The sequence below is a fragment of the Parasteatoda tepidariorum genome, chromosome 1 (genome assembly GCF_982258835.1).
Source record: "Parasteatoda tepidariorum strain Cologne lab strain chromosome 1, Ptep-v5.0, whole genome shotgun sequence".
NCBI classification, from domain to species: Eukaryota; Metazoa; Arthropoda; class Arachnida; order Araneae; family Theridiidae; genus Parasteatoda; species Parasteatoda tepidariorum.
The window spans coordinates 37400102-37422770 of NC_141755.1; the positions used below are offsets into that span (position 1 = coordinate 37400102).

The following is a 22669-nucleotide window of genomic DNA, read 5'->3' on the forward strand; positions in this document are numbered from 1 at the left end:
TTATCCAAACATAATTACATACAAAAATTAACTTTTAGTAAATATTTAATTTTTTTTTATTATTTTTTTCTAATAATAGTCGAAAAATTTGAATTGTGGAACACACCATTTTTTACACCATTTTAAATAATATTTTAATAATGTTTCTAATACATGTAATGAATGAAAATTTTAATGTACTGAATAATGTGCATCATTTTAAATAACGTTTAATTTACTTGGCAAAATACAAAATTTGAGCGAAATCCGTCGAAAAGTTCCTGAGAAATTGTATTTTAAAAAAGGTCTTATTTTTTTAAAAAAGGTCTTATTTTTTAAAATTCGACTCTTATACCGATTTCCCTCAAATTTTGTATTTTGTCATATTAAATTACATTTGTTAAAGAGATGCAAAAAATTGTTTACCAGAATATTTACGCAGAAAGTATAGCATTAACGGGTTCATACCTTGGACCTTTCTCATGGCTAAACTATTGGGACCACTTTTGCGAGATTACGGGAGATTGCTCCCTTCTATAATTTGGGTCTGAAATAATATATGCTTATTCAGAGAAAGTACGTTTTTGTGACTGAGTTCGTAACTTCAAATGTCGTCTACACAAATTAATTAGCATATTTGAGGTCCATCCTCGAACCATAAAGATTGAGTCCAAATACGAGAAGATCCGATCATTCGACCAAAAGTTATTCATGGTGGTCCGTTTATTCTATTTGTTTATTTATAATGCGCATTATACACATGATAATATAAAAACTGCATTTACTGTAAAAATTTATGAAGGCAGTAAAAGTCAATATGCCTCGAGCACCCAAAAACAGAGGAAGATTCATTTCGAACATTAATTAATTATAAAAATTTTGTGTATGTCATACTTAAATGAGAATAATAAAAGCTTAGAAAACAATTTAGTTCCAGTTATTTAATAAAATAAAATTTTATGTAAAGATTTAATACAACTTCACTAAAAAAAATCGAACTATTTAAAAAAAATTTAATATTGTTGAAATTTAATTTTGTCAGAAAAAAATATCCTGATCGAAAGCAAGGGTAATACCTCTATAAATATTCTACATCAAAAGGAACATAAAGAATACTTTAAACAAAACAATGTCTAAATTATTGTTTACCAAGTAAAACTTAAGTTTCTATTTCATTTATAATGCCTAAATAATAAAAATAACAGCTTTAAAATTCACATATTCTAATTCTTTTTGCCAACTCAATTTTTTTCATTGAATTTTAAATACGTTTTCTATAACCATGGGGATAATTCTGTAGTCTGATTTATTAAAATTTGCTAATTAAAATTAAAAACTAATTATTATATGTTATTAATTAATAATAATGCATTAATTGAATTTATCATTCAAATTAATGTCATTAATTATTATTAATTATTTTTATTATTTATCTATTATCAATTGTTATAATTTGTTAATTAAATTTATAAATTAAATTAATTTTTATATTAAAAGCATTATGTTCTCACAAATTTTGCTAATAACCATGGAAAAACAAATATTTTATTATGGAACGAAAAACTATAGTTGAAAAAGAAAGAACGATGTTTACGTAAAATTTTCTCCTAATATCTAGTGGCGACATCTAGCGATTCGTTTTGCAGGCATATAAACACATTTCCTTGGTCATTGTGAGTTCTCCAAAAGACAATGCTCCACCAAGAAGCTCGTTTCCTTAGAGTGAAAATTTTTATCAAATTACATCGTATTAATTAAGTGAAAAAATAGAAAAAATTCGAGACCTCAATATTATAACTGTTTTTTAAGACTACAGCCGGTTATGTTGATAAAATGGCTTCAGCTTACTTTTTGAAGTTTTCCCTTTCCTTTGCACAATTTTCTTTTCCATTAAGATAAATTTCAAGAAAAAACAAGCTTGCTGAAGTACCCAAAATAGTCCAATTTAAAATTAATTTCAATAATAATTAAGAGACCTTTACTCCATTCACAGACTTAACTCAATGGCGATGACGTCAGCTTTAAAAACAAGGAAGTTACGTTTTTATTTGATTTTGATGAAAGACGAAACGGGGTTGCCAGCAACAAAAAAAAATCGCCAAATCAAACTCTCAAAAAATTGCAATATTTAATTTAGTAATCAAAAGTCGTTATTTTCCAATAATTTTTATTTTATAACATTAAATGGAAAAAATAAATTAGGAATAACTAAAAAATCATTCTGTTAAAAAATTCATTTTTATGTCTGCCTAGACGCTTTAACTGTTAATAACAACTATTAATTAGGTTGTTTTATTTAAAATATTTACAGCAGCTGTTAATAACATCCGTTGTAAATCTTGAGGAAGAGGGATTGCTTAAATCTTTATTTGAAAGTATTTCTCAGCTTCTCAAAATCCTTTTTGTCAAATTGATAGTCAAAAATTTATATTTTTTCTAATTTGGAAATTTCTTCTTAACAATAAATTTCTCAAATTATAATTTACATTTACGAATTTCTTTATTTATAATCTCTTAGAAATTCCACCCCAAGTATTTTTTCGGCTTCTAGATATAACTAGTTTTATAATAATATTTTATCCTAACTATTGTAAAGATATTTGTGTATTCAGTGTGCTTCAATCTAAAATAAATTCAATCTATGTTTAGTTTTATTATACCGTTTAAGAAAAAAAAAAGAATGAACAAAATGAGAAATGAGAGGGGAACTCAGTTTTAAAAAATAACCACTCTTATCAGAATATTTATTTGAGTAACCGGTACTCCATATTCGGCTCGCAAGCTTTGCGTTTGATGTGTACGTTCTTAAGTTGTTGTTTTTTTATTCGATATTTTCCGAGACAAGGTGAGCACACATTTCAGTGTGCTTAATAAAAGTAGTAATGAAGTAAAAGCTGAATCAATACTTTTTATGATACTCTATGATGATAATGATGAAAGACACTTGGAAAATATCATATGAATTTATATGGCTTTGCAACTTTATTCTCACTATATAAGAACGAAATCAAACTTACATTCAAAACTAGTTTATTAAAAAAAAAAAAATTAAGTATATGACCCCTGTTTTAACATTCATTGTACTCTAGCTTTACTCCCATTTTGCGTACGGGATGAAAAAAAGAGTTAATAACCAATAAATCAGTGCTAAATAATACTTAAATCATGCAAGAAACTGAAAGTCATAAGCCAGCATAACAGCATTTCATAAACATTTTAATTCAGTATTATGAATTATTCATTCAGAGAAGCTTATCAAACAGAAAAACATTCTTATTGAATTAAATTATAATTTAGTAACTAACTGTAAAATGGTCTTCACAGCAGTATAATGCAGTAGTTGCGATTTTTTTTTTTTTTTTTTCCATCGCGTTTGATGGCTTTGCACCAAATTTGTCTAATTCTCTTTATGGTACACTAAAAAATAATTTATTTAGCTTGTTTAACGTAGCACTACTGCAACATGGTACAATGCAACACTTGTAGTTTTTGCTTAGCCATTTTTCAAAATTCATACTCGGCTCACGTGCTTTCGCCGTTTCGAAACTTGATGGGAGTCTTGGTTGTACTATACTGTGACGTCATCAGAGCGGATGGGAAACATAGCAGCGATTTCGGGGGCGGGGCTAATCGAGCGATTTTAACCATTAATAACAAAATAACTAGTTATCGCACTGGTCTGAAATTGGTGTCTATCTTCATAAAATGGCATGATGTTTCATTTTAAAAACAGAAAAAAAAGCATGCAGGTTCCTAATTAATAGAAGTAAAATAATTCCAATGCGAAAAAAATTAATCCAAAAATCTTTCAATGACTCCAAAAAGAATAACAAGTTCATGGTGCGGTAAAGGTAATGGTGCACTTGCGCCAAAAATGACAATAACACTGTTAAAAATTCTGAGCCACCTTGAACCAAAAATTGGTATTCATTTGCTGGCTACATAAAATGGAGCTCAATTATACGATATTTTGGTATTTTTACTTGCTTCAAATATCAATAGAAGGTTTTGGAGAAATAAAGCACCTATTTTCAATTTCCTTGTTATTTTTTTTCTTTCATAAAGTCTGAGGAAGGTTGCACCATTATTAGGTATTTTTAAAGAGCTCAAATGCAGACCAAGGTTGTTGCTATTTACCGTAACAAAGCCATTAACCGTAAGCAGGTTATTTTATGACATATCTCTAACCATTTTATAACCCAATCAAATTTAAAAAGAGAACATAAAAGAAATGAACTTCAATTAATGCAAATAAAACATTTAAACCGCATCAAAACAAATAATCCTACCTAACTAAGTTGATACTTGAAACAACATTCATTAGTCGACCCGATACACCAAGGCCGAGTTGTAAATGAAACATGTCATCGTAAATAAATGGTTAGATAGGAGGACATGTTATGTCCTGGTGTGGTAATGTCTGTTGAAGTGCAAGAATTTAAAGCCAATGTACTGGCTGCTGTGGGAATCTATTGTAAATGGCCAAAAAAAAAGAGACGAAATATTCTACCAGAAGGAAAACGCGGTGAAAAGAACTGATCCTCCTGTACTAGTTGATAACAGAGGACTTAATAAGTTTGCAGTTATGTGTGAATCAAAAGTACCTGAATTTAAACTGCTGTTTGTAGAAAATGCAACACCATGAAAGAATCATCAGAATCAAATGAAATTTAATGCAGAAACGACTTGTACTGATACAAATAAATGATGAAATTTTCAAAACAAAAGAAACAAATTAAGCGTCCGAAATCAGTATTTGGTGCAGCCACCACGCGCTGCAATAAGTGCTGCTATACGACGTGGCATGGAGTCAAACAGATGTTGAATATCTGCTTGAGGAAGAGAATTCCATATCGCTTGTATGCGCAACCAAAGTTCGTCTTTGGAAACTGCAGGACGCGGATCACGAGTGAGACGCCGACCAACCATATCCCACACGTGCTCAATAGGCGACATATCCGGCGAATAAGCAGGCCAAGGAAGAAGTTGCATGCGTTGTGCTGAACAGAAGTCTCTAACAGTCCGCGCAACATGTGGGCGTGCATTATCCTGCTGAAAGATAGCTCCAGGGATGCCTTGAAGGAAAGGAACGACTTCGGGCTGTAGCACTTCACGGACGTATCTGTTGCTATTGAGATTACCCTCAATTCGTATCAAATTGGATCGTCCATGATACGAAATCGCACCCCAGACCATAACTCCGGGTGTTCGACCACTATGTCGTTCAATAATACACTCAGGAAGGCAGCGTTGACCGGCATAACGTCTAACACGAACACGGCCATCATGGGTCCACAAATTGAAGCGTGATTCATCTGAAAAGACAACTTGGTGCCAATCAGCTCGCCAGTCTCTGTGCTCAAGAGCCCACTGCCGACGCAGCCGTCGATGATCCGCCGTGAGGGGAATCCTGTATAATGGCACCCTTGCACGCAATCCACGGCGCAGCAGACGACGACGAATTGACGAAGCCGACAATTGTACACCTGTAGCAGTAGACCAATGTGCTGCCAGCTGCCTGGAGGAAGCTGTGCGATCATTCACCGCCATGCGGAGCAGGTGTCGATCATCGCGCTCTGACGTCACCTTCTGTCGTCCAGTGCCTGTTTTTCGAGTTGTTCGGTGCTCGTCGGTCCACTGCTTCCAAACTCGCATCACTGTGGAACTGTTCCGCTGCATACGAGCTGCTATTGCGCGATAGGAAAATCCTCCTTCTCGAAGGCCGATTATCCTCCCTCGTTCAAACTCCGTAAGTTGCTTGAATTTCTTATTCTTCCGTCGTGGAGGCATACTCAGGTCTCACTAAACGTTTGCCACTAACAAATAATCATAGACTATTTTCAACGTCCCGCTACAGCACTTTATTTATACGCTTTCAGCATCAATTCAGAGGGCGCTGCGCGCGCCACGCACGCGCGATGGCTCTGAAACTTTATTAATTTGCATAATATCCTATAATTGACATTTGCTGCGAATTTCATTTGATTCTGATGATTCCTTCATGGTGTTGCATTTTCTACAAACAGCAGTTTACTTCATGTACACTTTTTCTCCTTGCACTATACTGTTTAAATAACTTAGTTTGCATTTGTACATTATTGGAATAAAAGTTTGATAGAAAGGGAATTTCGTAACGTAAGTTACTGTAACGTAAGTTACCCACTTAAAAAATTATATTTAATTTAACTTTTGAAATAAAATTTTAAATCTAGCCATAATAAATATTTAAACATATCAGAAAAATGATACATATAATCTTAATCATGAAACTTTTGTATAAGAACAGAATTTTGCCTTCAAGCATATTGCAAATTTATGCCATTCCTATTTCGGTAACGTAAGTTACCACACTAATTTTAGATTTTTACACTGTTTAAATTGAAAAATATTAATTATTTTAATTAGATTCCTTTTGGTTTTGATTGTAATTTTAAGAAATCACTTTATTTTAATATGTGTATTAGTATTATTTGTTTGCTAAGTTCTCAGTGCAATAAAATTTGTGTGAATGTAACGTAAGTTACCGTGGAATAGCCCCTATTCGATAAGAAGTGAGTGACTATTATTAAAAGTCTAATCCATAAAAATTAGCTATCTTTTATTAATAGAGTCATTGGCCAGAAAAGTAAAGGCATATTAATAATTGCCTATTAGATAAAATGTAAGCGTTTGTTATTAAAAACAGCTCAAGCATGACAAATTAAACTTACATTATTAAATGTTTTTTATATAAAAATTATTAAGCCCCTATTAGTCCAAAACATTAGATGAATATTATAAAATGCCTTTTAGATTTTCAAAAAAATATGTATTCTTAGAAGTTAAATAAAAATTAGACACCAATTATTTAATGCCTGATAGAAAAAAATTAGACGACTATCTTTAAATTTGTAATAGAAAATATATAATCACAATAATTAATATACATACTTCGAAATTTCATAATTTTATTTTCCATTTCAGAGAACTGGTTCCAGACCTGTATTGTTTGGGGAATCAAAATATTCGAAACGATCAGAATGAATGTTTTTAGAAAACTGGTGTGGAAGGGTAAATTATTGATGAACTTGCGTGCTATTATTCTCTTGCATTCTGTTGCATGTGATTCAATTCTTGTATTATTCTCTTGCATGTGATTTAAATTAAGCGGCACACGCTATAGTATGACATAAATCGTATAGCTTTAAACCCTAATAAGTTCATAAAAGTATGTGATCCATCGATTAAACTGGACACAGTGTTCTTCTTTCAAGTGTTTTTTTTTTTCAGAGTTCTTTGACCAAGAAAAATAAATAAGCCACAGATTAAGCACCTTAAGCTCGAAACAATTGTTTAATTTTAAAGCACATAAATTAATGTACCATACAGAAAATATTTATTTGGGATTTAGAACGGACTAATACCTTAAATAAAGTATAGCAAAAAATAAAATTAAATAATACAAAAGAAAAAATAAATAAAAAAAAAAAAACGAAGATCAATTAAGCACTAATAGTTGCAGTTCTATTAACAAAAAATTTCCTCTGTGTCTGAATACCAAATGAGGTAATAACTGGTGTGACCACAAAACAACTTAAGCTTAAATATTCTATTTAAAAAAATCGCCTCAAATTGACGGAATTAAAATGAATTAACGACGAAATGAAATAAAAATAAAAATGAATCGCCAAATTGACGAAAGTAAAATGAATAACAACGGGGTGAAAAAATAAAGGTACTTCAAAGCCATCTATTAAGTACCTTTCTCTTGAAGTAGAGATTGATTTTGTGCTGTATATACTATCATACTGTGAAAAAACATTAGGACTTAAAACTGGACCTATATTTCATGTATTTTTTTAAGAAAACACCAAACTGGCGAAATTTTCAGACATAAATGAAAATAATTCAAATCAATCTCAATTTTTGCAAATTGTTATGAGTCTAGATAATGAAGTGAATGACTTTTCAAATGCTAAAAACTAAGATCACAAAGTTTTCGTTTTCACAAAATTACACGTTCTCTACAAATTGCGTTTTTTATAATTAGAACAGAGACCATAAGCTGAAGATAATGAAAACTTAAAACTGTTACAAATTCACTTATATTTAATAATAATATTTACTCTGAAATACTAGTTGAAATATTTATAGAAACATAATTACGAGAAGAGGCGACTCAAAGGATAGAGCGTTCGCCTCATAAAGATGTTTCCTAAGTTCAAATCCCAGCGGTGGCTGGTTGATACGAACTATATTACTGCTTCGCACAGTCCACATGGCACAGTCCCTTGCACCGTCCTCAGTCATAGACGGTGCAAGGGTTAAAATCCCCTTACCGTCGGGCTAATTTTTTTCCTTTTTCCCTCATCATGTAACGCAAATACGGGTTAGTTCCACGAAAGCTAGCTTGTTCCAATTCTGGTCCAGGTGTTTCCCTTGTCTTCTTGCTTGAGTTCAAAATTACAAGGCTACGGAGTTGAACATAGATAACTGTAAACCCAAATATGGATCAGCTGTTTAACGCTGGTTATAAAATAAAATAAAAAACATTCAAGTATTAAAGTATCCAGTACCTTATGCTTTTGTAAGATTATTTTATACACAAAATGTAAAGCTCTCCATCAAGTTTAATTATTTTTGAAATTCACAATCGATTTTTTAAAAAAAGGAAATTTTATTGACAGACGCAAGCGCTTGTCCCTTACCAGAAAAATTAAAGAAATCAAAAAAAAAAACAAATCCTTATAAAATATTTGAACGACCCACAATAACATTATCGTTATATAATTTATTCAATTCTTTCTAAAATTATCAATGTTAAGTCACACATCAAAACAATCAGTCGCAAAAAAAAGAAAGTTTGATACAAAACAACTGATAAGCATTTGAAGGTTTTGTCTCATTTGATTTCATTGTTTATTGAAAATAAATAACAATCAGTTTCTTAGGTATAAAAAAGATCCCAACCTCTTATCACTAGATTCCGTGATAAAAAAAACAAAAACTTTGTTATGATAATAATAAAAGACAAAAACCAAGTTAATAATCACAAATTGAAAAGTTGAGCTTCAATTTTTCTCTTTCTAACATCTATGATGGATTTCAAATTTAGAACTTTCGATAATTTTAACCTTTATTTTACACAAAGTAATGTAGTGGTTATATATATATATATATATATATATATATATATATATATATATATATATATATATATATATATATATATATATATATATATATATATATATATATATATATATATATATATATATATTGCTGATTCACGTGGTCGTACGTAGCGTGTTAACATTAAAACTTTGAGACGTGTTTGTTACCACGCTGAAACAATTTTCGGACCAGATTTGATAGAATACCTGAAAGTGACGTTTCACGAGTGTGTCGAACCAGATTGGCTAATGCCCACGTGATGTATCTTACAGGCATCCAATCATAAGCCTTAATATAAGTCATTATTGGTGTTATTATTTTAATTAAAAAATAGACCTTTATAAAGGTGAAAAATATTGGTAAAGGTTACTCACCTTTCATTGCTTATGAGGTTTTCAATTAGACCAAAGTTGAAAAACTAATTAACCAACAAATCTATATTTCTTTTTTTACATTCTAAAAGAAGGCAGAAGGAAGCAAAAAGAAGAACAGAAGAAGAAGCCTAGACAGGATGCCTTAACATTGCATTGAAGCTTGAACAATTACAGAAATTATCTAGCCTATACACCTGTCGCAAATAAATCTTTTGTTTAAGCAAGGCTTTCGGGAAAAAACTTTTCGAGAAATTAAACTAAGAAATAAATGATTCAATGTAATCATGATAAGTTTTTTCTTACATTCAATTATTGCGAATAATTTTGCCAAGATTTCCATCGCATTAAATTTTTTACTTCATTGTTCTTAACAATATAGGTTTCTTATTAAGTCATTAAAAAAAAACAATTTTCAAAAATGAATTAAACGATATGGTGAAATATTTTTCATGTACTATGAATTTCAATAAAAATAGTTAGGAGGAAAGAAACAATGTTCTTGGAAATTATTTCTTCTCACAAATTAAGGATTTCAATGAAAATTATTTTAAGACAAATTAAACAATGTGGTGAATTTACTAGTTAAACATGAATTTGTATTGGTGAATTTACTAGTTAAAAGAGAATTCAGCAATGCAATAAAATTACTTTCATTAAAAAATTTCAAAGCAATATTTTTTATATGTATTTTTATTTTAACATTCTGATATTTAAATTATCACTGCACTAAGGAGGGTTCTGTGTATGAAACTTTTAATTTTTGAATAATGCTCTGTTACGTAGCCCTTATAGCTTCATGTGAGAGTTAAAGTATTTTTGTAAATATAAAGTAAATTGTGTGTCAAGCAATGCCACGTGATTGGTTGGTTTTAACCAAATCTGAATTCATTGACCAAAACTGTTTTGCTCATTGTTTTTCTACGCAGTTACTTGCAAGGTATATTCCTCAACAGTTACTCCGGAGACGCATAACAACGCTTTTATTCATTCAATTGGATGCCTGCAAGTGACGTCATCGTAGATGAATCGTGGTATTTGTCGATTCAAAAGTCAATCGCAGGAGACCATACACGCGTTACGTCACTTTCTAGTATAAAATAAATTCCGATTTAATTCACACGATTAGGCAGAATCATTTCACTTTTTCTCGATTCACAATTACGCCTGCACTTAAAAAATCTCTCTCCCAAAAAATAACTGAAACTAAGTGACGTTTCATTTAACCTATTTAACTGATTATAGTTTTGGGGGAAATAACTTTTAAATCAAATTCGTAAAAGCATAAATCATATATTTTAACATAAATTTTTCTACCACTGAAAGAGTTTGTCTCTCAAAGCGGATGACATCTTTGAAACTATAGCAAAAAGATTAATTTATAATGTAAAGAAAATTAGCATCAAAAGCATGTCCTTGTAAGCTGAAAAACGAGAACCAGTTTGGAATTATTTCAAACCTCTCCATAGCGCGTGGAAATGCGTTTTACCCTGATTTGTCCCTCTCGGTGCCTGTGGTTTTTCCTTCTCTGTTTTTCATATTTTTTTCTGTTAGCTACTGAAGCTTTTCCAGTTGTCGCTCGAACCTTAATTCTTTCATTTTTTGTTGGTAACTTTACGTTTTATATTTCAAAATACACCTTTGCTTCTTCTCATTCACGTCTGGCAAGTTTTGATAATGGGCGCCTTTTTTTAACGCTTGAAATATATCGACTGTTATCTCCTATTTGTTTATTTTTGAAGCAAATGAAGTTTCTAATCAGGTATGTCCACCACACTTTTAAAATATGATTTGGTTTATAAAAAAATTCATTGAAAAAAACTGTCGAGGTTTAAGGTCTGGTGCAGTTTTCATTTATTAATTTATCGATTAAAAATTTCAAATATTTTAGTATATTGTAAAACATATGCGAGTATAAAAGAGACATTGCATGTTAATAAATAAATGTTTATAGATTTCAAAAAAAAAATTTCTTGGATAGCATAATTGAACTTGGATATGTATGAAACATCATTTTAGAGAAAATAATGCATAAAAAAATCTTAATATTTTGTGACACACTTCAGTAGATGACGTGGCACAAAGGAAAATACTTCATTACAATCATGTCAAGAAAATTATTGCTCTTTCGTGACGAACTGAATATAGTCAAACAATTCTCATTTACATATGCGAAGTATTCTTTTTTTATTATTATTATTCATAGAATCGTGAAAATCACAAAATAAATTCTATTTTATTGTTTGTTTTTTGTAAGAAACTTTTTTTGAGCTTTTAAAGAAACCGAGTGAGGGTTGAACTGAAAAACAGTTCTTTGAGAAGTTATGAGTCAATTCCATAAAGAAGACATTTTTATCATTTTTCCATTAAATATTTTTTCAATTGTTAACATTTAGCGATTAATATTATGAAAGACTAGAGTTCAGACATTGCATTTCAAATATCATTGTTTGTATTTTTATCGAAAAAATACAACATATTTTTTAAGTTTTATTATTTTAATGTTAAAATTTTTATCATAAAAACAAGAAACGACCAGAAAAATTTTCAAGTTTGCGATCAAAATATTTAACTTGCTTGTTTGGAGTAGATTTTTGAAAAATAATTATTACTTCAGAAGAATGAACTGTTAATAAAATGCTTCGCTCAAGTGATATTTCAAACGGATACATAAACTAATGGAAGAAATTGGTGAATGGAAACAATCAACGGACTCAACGGTAAGTAATAAAGAGCAATGCTTCTTTTATTTTCTAACCTTTTTCATTGATTTTGATACATTTCAAGAGTTTATATTAGAATACAGAGCTTGAAAGAGAAGTGTTTCCAGACATGGAAGATTATAATTGTGTATATAGGTTAATTCTGTGAGTTGTTTGTTCCAAACGTAGTGTCGAATTACCAATGAACTGTATATTAATCGGATCATTATCAGGGATGCCAACTGCTTCGGAGACACCAAAATAATTTTTGAAAAAAACGGTAAATAACTAAGAAGTTAATTTTGAAAATATTTGACTATTTTTGCTTGCTTTTTAAAAGGTATAGCATGACATAAGTACTATAAAGTGGTGAATTATATAAGCCAACGAATTATTTAGAAATAGTGGCGAATAAAAATCTACTAAATTGGATTTATTAAACTTAAGAATCACAATTGATAAACTACCACTTTAAAATATATCTTTGTTGTCCGCAGCAAGTTGGCATTTCTGCATTATACTTAAAGATTGAATCAATTGTTTATACATTAAAGGTTTCACGGGATGTATATGTAGCAAGTTTTTAAGAATTTCATTTTAAAAAGAGTATCAGTATACATACAAAACTAGACTAAGATACCAAAGTATCCAAAGAACAAGCAGAGCAAGCTCATGAGGCCCTCTATTTTCATTTTAAATATTAGAAAATATTATAAAATTGTTGTTATAAACTCTGACTAATTACTTTTAGCTTTCAATTCTTTAAACGTTATAGATGTAACAAGCAACATATATTATTAATTATGTGTGGTTAATGTGAGCTATACCAAAAAGTTGAGTCTTTGAGATTTTAAGAATAAAAGAATTATAGCAAGACAACGTTTTGTGTCTCATAAAATATTATCTTATATTACTTAAGTTCAGTTTATAATGCAAATAATGCAAATCACTGGAATATTATGTTTCGAACTACTCTCGATTAATTATTTATTATTTATGCTTGTTTATTATCATGCTCGCGGCTAAAAGAAAAAAGAAGAAAATAAAGAAAGATAAGAAGAGACCCTAATTTTTTTAATATGGAAATTGAAGAAAATCAAATTAGCCAATTAAGAGGCAAACAAATATTAGCCTTTTTATTGACTGGCAGAAAAAAAACAATACAAGTTATTATAATGGATTATACATCAATAAACCATTAATTTAATTGCTACTATTTTCATTCGGTTAATTTTTACGCCTTGAAATAAAAAAAATTTAAAAGTACAACGTAGTAATAAAATCATAAGAAAGCACATGACTTTTGTTTCAATTCTAGAGATAACTCTTAGTAAAAAATTTCAAAACGGAAATAAGATCAATGTTATCGATGAAAATGAAAATCATCCTAAATAAAGAGGAAAAATTAAGGTGATAAATCTATTCAATTTTGTTAGTTTAAACTGGTTGTAACAATATAAGCGATATATTTAACTCTTAGCATCGATAAATAAAATTTTAAAATAAATGATAACGACCCTTACTACCGCACGTAAAACATTGTTAATTTAAAGTGTGTGTGATGGTTATCACTGTGAGGACAAAAGGTTAAAATGGTATCAAATTCATTTCTAGATAGTCACGTACAGTACACTTAAAATAATAAACAAATAAAAAAGACATTTTGAATAACTTTTGTTTGAATGATCGGATTTTCACGAACTAAGAGTAAATCTCAATGATTCAGATGGGTGACCTTAAATATGATAATTAGTCTGGTAACATTTTAAGTTGCAAAATCAGACATGAAACCGTACTTTCTCACCTTTACCGTACAAACCTTTTTATCGACAAGTATGGGTTTTTGACCATCAAAATATAACCGCAATCTAAAAAATATAGTTCATATAGTTTGCCAGAAAGCAGTAAAAGTTTGGTGTGTTTAACGCTAATTTCACCTTTTACGCAATTCGCTATATCTCTAGAACTAATGAAGCGAATTAAAAATATTTTGCACGCAATTATAAAAGTTGTTTATTGATAATTCCATAAAAATATAATTTTAATAATTTGTTTTATTACTTTAACTGATAATGGTCATAAATTTCTGAATCGTTAAGTGCATAAATTTTTCCACAATTTTGAACCAGGTAGTATTAAAACAAAAAAAAATGCAAAATTTGAACGAAATCGGTCGAATAGCTCCTGAGTAATAGAATTTAAAAAAAAAAAAAAAAAAAAAAAACGGGCTTTTAAACATTAATTTCTCAAAAACTGAAAGGGCGAAAATCTAAATCCGTCCAAAATAAGAAGAATGTTTATTCAAAGAGAGTATCTAATTCAGTAAATTAAAAGATTGTCTGTACTAAGAAATTAGCATCTTTATAGTCACCTACTTGAATCATAAAAATTTACTCATAGTTCATGAGAATCTGATTGATAAAAAAAATTAGTTAGGGTGATATCTAGTTTTCTCGTGCTGATTTAAAAACAAATCTTATACAAAATATAACCGGAAGATTACTTAGTATTTATTAAACAACATCAAATGATAAGATTGTTCTCATGCCTTTAGACATTTTAATTTATTATTAGTTTACCGTTTCCTTGTCTATTAAATGTTTGAAGGTCTGTAAAACTAAAATAAAATACTTTCCAGGGAATAAAATACTTTCCAAATTAAATAAAAGCAAAAACAAATCCTGTATCAACCTTTATCACCCAATGTGAACCAGTGCGATAAAAACTACGAAAATGACAAAAGGTTAAATGGTATCAAATTTATTTCTTAAAAATCTCATGCATTAAAACGAATATTACTCAAGATAATACCGAAATATTTCTTTTTTATTTATTTAGTTCGTCAAATGATACAATTTTTCTTATATTTGTATCAAATTTCTACTTATTGTTCATTGAGTGTTTACTCAACTGTTAAATTTTTCATTAAATTAAAATTTGCATGATTATTTTATTTAAATGATTATTTTACTTGAATGACTATTTTATTTTAATTTCTTCCTGAGGTATTCAGTTTAAGAAGAATTTTTCGATTTTACTAATTATTTCATATTTTTACACGGCTTTACTTTTGCGTTGTTGACCCGAATTTTAATATTTTATCATGGCGATTCGAGCCATTTACCCCAAACAGTTTCGAATATTAAATTTGTTACACATAATTTGTTACATATAAGTTTGTACATAAGTTACATTTGTTAAATTTGTTACATATAACTATTATTTTGACTATTATTTAAATTAAATTCTTAGCATTATGGTACATTTATTAAGTATTCGCGACACATATTGTGTTTTTTTGTAATTTCTTACAAAAATAAAATTAACATTTGACTATATTAATCAAAAGTGTATTAAGAGAAGTCTTCATTAAGTTTAAAAAAACAATATCAATATAATTTACATTAGTTGTTTGTTAATTTTTTTTTAATTTAAAAAAAAAAATAAGCTGGCATTTTAGAATGGGGAAAACATTCAGTTTTTTCAATTCCTCCCTCTGAAAAAGACTTTAAGATTTTTAAAGATTAATTAATTATCGTCGAAATTACCTTTTAAAAGTATGGCTGTCATCGTTTAATTTGTTCCTGTTTTTCTTAGAAATTACTTTAAAAACATTATGCACAAAAAAAACAAGATAATAGCAAGATCTTAATCTCAAAAATTTGTAATCTAGTGGTGTTATGTGTCAATGAAACTTTTAAGGTATCCCTCTGGAAACAATACTGATGAACAGTATAATGTAAAACTGTCACACTTAAAAAGATTTAGCTTAACTCTATATTTTCGCAAGCCCTTCAATTTGAATATAGACTCGTTTCCTCCAAAAGAAGTTGAATTTAGCTTAGTTTGTTTCATAGATGCCAAAATTCAAATACTCTATTACATGAAATTTGCGTAGCAACCATATTGATATATACCTATTCAATGGGAGAGATGTTATAATAATAAAGTATAATAGTTGTTATTTTAAATTGGAAGTCTAAACATCGATTAAGTTGCATGAGAGCAATTTTGTTAAAGCTAAAGCGTATGGTTTAGAAAAATTGCATTGTAATTATTAATTACTTAGTTTTTTTTTCATTCATTCATGTATTTCTTTTGAAAAATATAGAGAATAATTACGAAATTTCTTCTTATAAAACGTTTTACTTTAATAAAGACTTCAGTAAAATAATTAAATATTTGAAAATAAAGAAGCTTTTAAAAGCAATATCAGAGAATTTTAAATTATTTTAGTACTGAATGTTTCTGAAATCAATACGAATAGATCACTAGAATAAGAACAAGGTGGGGAGTGGAACCAGGCATCATATCCCTAATATTAAATAAGGCAATGAACTATATAGCTCCGTATGTTTGCATACGAGGCGTTTGTTTCATATTCTGAATTCGAAATAGCTCCCACTGCTACTTTTTCGTGTTCCTTTCAACGTATGACACCACAGTTCCTGGCCATGTGGATTAATAATTTGAATTCATTTTACAAATTGCATTGAAGAGCTGATTCACTTAGGCTTACTGCTATTAATGCTCAACTCCATGGCATTGCAATTTTGAACGCAACTCGTAATTTGAAGGAAATTCCTGAATCAAGAATTGGGGAGAAAATTGTCTTTGTGAAGGATTTTTTGATGGAAATGACACACATTTGCGTTTCATGATGAGGAAAACCACGAAAATCTCCCACGGTTAGTCTGACGGGAAGGGGGCTCTAACCCATGATCCGTCTACCACTGAGAATACTTTACGTATGCACTGTTGACGGAGTGATCCAGGTGTAGGATTAAGCTTTGGGAAAATTCTTCTTCTAGTCTTCGTGGAATATTTTTTGATGGAACAAACCCGCATTTGCTTTATTTGGAGCGGAAAATGTATTATAAATAAATAACCATTTGTCTGAAGAAGAGTTCAAGAACATTTATCGTATGATCTTGGACCACGCATACATTGCTTTATAGGAAAGGCGTAGATCTTGGATTCCAGAAAATGGAAATTATCTGCATACCGTTATTTTCGATTGATATCTATTTCAAATAGCACGAAATTGTGCAGAGTTCTGGAGCAATAAAATGGTTGTTTCTTATGATAACAAACCTTTAAACGGAGTACCTTAAGAAAAATATTTGTTGTAATCCATGAGTGTAATCCATAACTGAAGATCCTAGTTAAACTTTGAAATTTACAAAAGTACAAGCAACCTGATATAGTCATAAAATGCAATAGTCTTGGGCTGGCTCGGACATCTATTCCGATGTGATAACACAAATCATGTTTCTGATCACTATCTGATTCGGTTTGCGATCTGATAATAAAAAAGCTCACTTTTAATAATCTCATGGGAAACAGAAAACGAGGAAGACCACCAACTTGGTGGCTTGGCTCGGTGGAGAAGGACATTCATATAGCATATAACGGAAACTTGATGAGCCTTGCTGCGAATAAGACCAAATAGCAAAGACTACTTGGGACAGCCTTGGCCTGTAATGGGTTGTAGTGCCTTGAAAGAAGAAGATGAATGTTTATTTAAATTTTGTTCGATTTTCGGCGATCACCCATTACGAAATACTTGATACTAATTCATTAGCAGTGTATTAAACGAAACTCAAAGAAAATCACCAAGTTTCGTCATGAATGCATCATATGATTCCTTATTTGAACTTAGAGGAATTTAATTTTTATTACTTAATTCACACTCATGAAACTACGCATACATAGAAAAAGATAGTAATGAAGTTATTTAGTTTAGAGTTATTGGAGCAAGAGCCAGTTATGGTTATTATCGCACCTACAATTAAGTTTGTAAATAACAATAAAAATGCAATTTAAAAACTAGATAAATTAATAAAAACCTATGTTTTTGAGATAAGAAAAAAGGTTGACAAAAAGATCATCTCCAATTAATAAAATTAATGATGTATTGAAGCTACCAATATGGCATTGTCTCAGAAATTTAAATTTTTTATACTGTATGAAAATGTAACTAATGAAATAAAATCAATTAATTAAGGTCAATAATTTAATAGCTCTAAATAAGTAAATAAGTTTTGTTATAACTTTCTTTATTAACTTAATGCTTTGAAAACTTGGTGACCGTTAAAACTTTTTATAATGTAACGCATTTGGCTTTCAATTTGGATGTAAAAAAAACGTTTCGCTTTCACATAATTGTTTTCCCGTAATAAGGCGTAAAATTTATGTTGATGTTGTATAACTACCCGATATAAATTCAATTGTAAACTATGGGTTAGTATTCAAAAATGTATATTTACCGTTTTTTGTGTCCATAGTAGCGGCAGGTTCGGCTTGCAGCTGGTACTTGTTGTTTGAATCTAAAAATGAACTATCTCATGCTAAACCGCGGTGTAACAACTCCAATTTATTGGTGGCAAAAATTTAATATTTTCAGCAAAACCACGAGAGCAAAATTAAGCATGTGTTTTAGTCGATAAAAAAAGGATTTGATTTTCTTCGGTCATATGAATCATGTGATATCTGTCAGCAGAAAGCTATTTTTAATTTTTATAGTAAAAGAACGAGAATGAATTATCTAAAAAGGGTAAGGATTTATCTACAGTTCTGCTTCATAATAGTGAAGGTATCTTATCTAAATTTTATCATGAAGTTATTACGAATCAAAAAGTTACATATCATGGTGTTTTACTCACAGGATGTAAATGTTTGTGAAACAATGAGTTATATTGACATTTTTTTTTTTTTTTTTGAAAAAAGAAGTCCTTCATAAGGTCTCATTTTAGTAACTGGAGATTTCTTATTCAACTGTGGGGATATGGTAATTAATTCAGTGATATTTAGGCCCCAAATTAAAATAGTTAAGAAAATAATAGTGAATAAAAGTTACGTGTGAAAAAGTGTAACTTAATAATGAAGAGAAAAAAGATAGCCAAAGTATACGTATAAGCTCAAAATAAATTTTTCGAGAATTTAAATATTCAGCTAAAAAAATTAACTATAATAATTAAATTTTTCTAAATATGCAGACCCGTAGTGACTCAGGGGATAAAGCGTTCACCTCCCAATGGAGTGACTGACGTTCGAATCCCAGTGATGGCTGGTTGATTGAAATTCTGCTCACGGCTCGCACCGACCATTAGCTATGTATTAAATTATCTATGTTTATATAAAAATGGCGTATGAAATGTAACCAAAAAATAATGCCTCACTTAACTTTAATAGTAAGTAAAATAATATCATACAAACTAATTCTGAAGAACAAATCATGTATGAGATAAGGGTTTGCCTCGCCTCCAAATGATGTGAACCCGGTTCGAATCCCAAGGGTGGCTGGTTGATAGAGAGGCTCCCTGCTCGTGACGACCACAGTCCTGTGACGTAAAATGCTCTCAGTGATTGACAGATCATGGGCTCGAATCTCCTTGCCATCAGGCTAATCAGGAGAGGCTTTTGTGGTTTTTCTCTCCGTGTAACGCAAGTGGAGATTAGTTCAATCTAAAATTCCTTCTCGACGCCCAATTTGGATCCTGGAGTTTTATTGTCGTCTGGGTTTTGTACAAAACTAAAAGGCTACGGAGTTGAATATCGATAGTCGTAAACTCAGAATTGGGTCGGAATATTAACGTCGGTTGTAAATTAAAATAAAATAGGTATATACAAGGTGTTCCGAACAGAGTATATAGTAATACAAAAGAGAGCACTTGATTAATATTTTCGTAATGAATATTTTGTAATAAATATAATGTCTAAAAAATTTGCAAATTAATTTCACAAATTAATATTTAAGCCAGAAAAAAGAAGAATTTCGAAATCCAACGAATCACTACAGAAGAAGACAAGACTGAAAACATCAAATCCTATTTAATTGTTGGAAGAAACATTGATGATTTGAAAGATGATTACTAGAAAAATCCCTAAGTTTCACCATGCCTCCAAACTGGTTTTGATGTTTATTATTCCACCTTACTCACTAAAAATTCATTCAGTCTCAGTAGGGTATTTTTACTGTTTAAATATTAATTTTTGCCCCCTATTGTATATGTGTACACTTTTTTTAAAATGATTCATTTATTTATTGATTTTCGGCTGGAATGCAGAATTGGGTGCCTCTTGTATCAGAACTAGTACCTTGAAATTTTTACTGCTCATAAAATCTTTCATTTTCTTACTGTTTCTATCCTTATTTATAATTATTTTAAATCTTACTTATTAGTCATTTTCCAGTTTTCTGAAAAAACATAAGAGAGGCCTCTAATAATAAATTTTTACCTATTTGTGGATGAATTATAAAATGTATATTAAGTGTAGTCATTACGGAACACCATATGTAACCTAAGGATATTATCACAGTATATTTTAAAGGATTAATTCTTGAAATGAATTATAAAATGTATATTAAGTGTGGTCATTGCAAGACACCCTACACTACCCTGCAATAATGGAAGAAACACTTACAAGGTGTACACACACTCAATAAATACTTAAAGGATTATTTTATAACTTTAGAGACATTTAGTTCATGCTATTTTTCATACTTAGCAATAAAATTCAAGATTCAGAGATTTAGGAGGTCTACAATAAATTACGAATGAATACAAGTATTTTTTATCAACATACAAGTATTATCCTTATGGAAAAATACAAGTATTATCTTTATGCCAAAAAATCAAGCAATAAGCTTGTAACTTATATCGATTAATTTATTTGCTATTTTAAATAGCTGCATAAAATTTCATAAACCTAGAATAAACATTTATAGAGATATGGAAAATTTTTGAAAGAAAAATTATTTTTTGCCATACTTGTTTTTTTCTCGTTATGACTTTGTATTTATTCAATAAAATTAAGCAAAATATTTTGTGCAATTTAAAATTAATTACCAATTTATTGATTTAAAAATTTCAAAAAATTCGTTAAAAATTGCTCAAGATATAAATATTTAAAGTAGTTTTCTAATATTGCGTATGCGCAGTTCTTCATAATTTTGTAGTGAATTGTATTTAGAAATTAATGAAAAAGTTCGGTTGGAACATCTTAAAAATTTAGAAAGTTTTTTCTTCAAAATTTAAAACTCAATTTTCTAAAAAGGTTTTGTATTTTTTAAGAGATAGCTCAAAACAATCAGAGGTTTTCCACAAATGTTGTTTTGTATAATAAGAAAAAATTTAATAGCGAATGATAATACCTTACAATAATCGTTTAGAAACCAAAATGTTATAGTATAGGAAAAGAAAACATACTTTTATGGGGGATGACCCCCCCACAATACCGGTCACATTTTTATTGTATCTGATTTAATTGTACAAAATGAAATTTGTGGAAAACCCCTTATCATTTTAAGCTTCCTCTTAAAAAAATACAGAAACTACTTTGAAAATTACTTGAAACTTTTTAAATCCTTAGGATATATATACAAATCAAACATTTTTCATTAATGCAATTCACTACAAAATTATGAAATAATTTTTTTGTAATTTTTTCTGCACTTGCGCAGTATAAAAGAATTACTTCAAATACTGATATTTTTCGGAATTCTTAACTTTCTTTCTTTAAATTTTAAATCAATAATTTTGTAATCTGTGCGCAAAGTGTAGTGTTGTCATCAGAAGGTTGCGTGTTCAAATCACGTCCGGGTCACCAGTTACAGGATAAATAATCAGACAGGAATGCAGGATAAATAATCAGAAGACATTTTTCAGAGCAACCATTTTTATTAATATTTTTTACCTGTTTTTTTCTCTCGTTGCCATTCGCAACTCTCTTAAAAATAAGATGAACAGACATGTGACAATGACATTCCTGCAAATCTCTTACTATATATAAAATTCTAATGATGGTGTCGCAGTTTTCCATTGTTGTCGGTGCATTTTTAGTGGCCAGAAAATCACGTGGTAGGATCCAGTTTCCCCACATTCATTTCCATATTGCTTAGGTTGTCATCAGCATAAAATTAACAAAAGTCGTAAAGGTATTGTTTTTCTTTAAATATTTTTGTATCCCTAATTTAAAGTTATTTTTCAGTACTGCTATTATTAGTGAAAATTTTAAATTATGGTTGTGAACTCATCAAATTTGTTTGAACAATATAATGTATTAAGAATATAAATGTTATTTTAAAAAAATGATGATTAAAAAAACACTTCTGTTCACCAAGAGATTTAAATGTTTATAATCCTAATAGATAGTAATATTTAGAGGTGGGAAGTAGAGGCGCAAGAGCGTAAGTAAACAGAAATCCTTTTAGTACATAGATGTTAAGTGAATATTTTTAATTTTAGTAGAAAAACTGTTTTCTGGCAAGAAAAAACAACTATTGCGAAGCAATCATCGGGGTTGGTGAGCGGTAGCGAACAGGGGGCTTTGCCCCCTAGTATGTATATAAAAATGCATGTATGTCCTTTATAGACTCCTAAACCATCAGAGAGAAAGCGATGAAATTTGCCATACAGATAGTTTCAAGCACGAGGAAGGTCACTGTCAACTTTAGAACAT

General features: G+C 29.8%; 1 protein-coding gene across 7 annotated transcripts in view; it reads right to left on the reverse strand.

The window, feature by feature from the left end:
• Positions 1-18760, reverse strand: part of LOC107442766 (ferric reductase SjCytb561) — a 31481-nt gene extending 12721 nt beyond the window's left edge. The window contains exon 1 of one of the 7 annotated variants that reach the window (XM_087161886.1): positions 18475-18760. In XM_087161886.1, coding sequence (XP_087018012.1) covers positions 18475-18490 — 16 coding nt within the window. In that variant the 5' untranslated portion in view covers positions 18491-18760. Of the gene's footprint in view, positions 1-1827; positions 2013-6909; positions 6953-9506; positions 9679-18474 lie in introns of those variants that run through there. The other 6 variants (XM_087161902.1, XM_016056403.4, XM_016056406.4 and 3 more) reach the window with 6 other exon arrangements.
• Positions 18761-22669: the final 3909 nt, after the last annotated feature.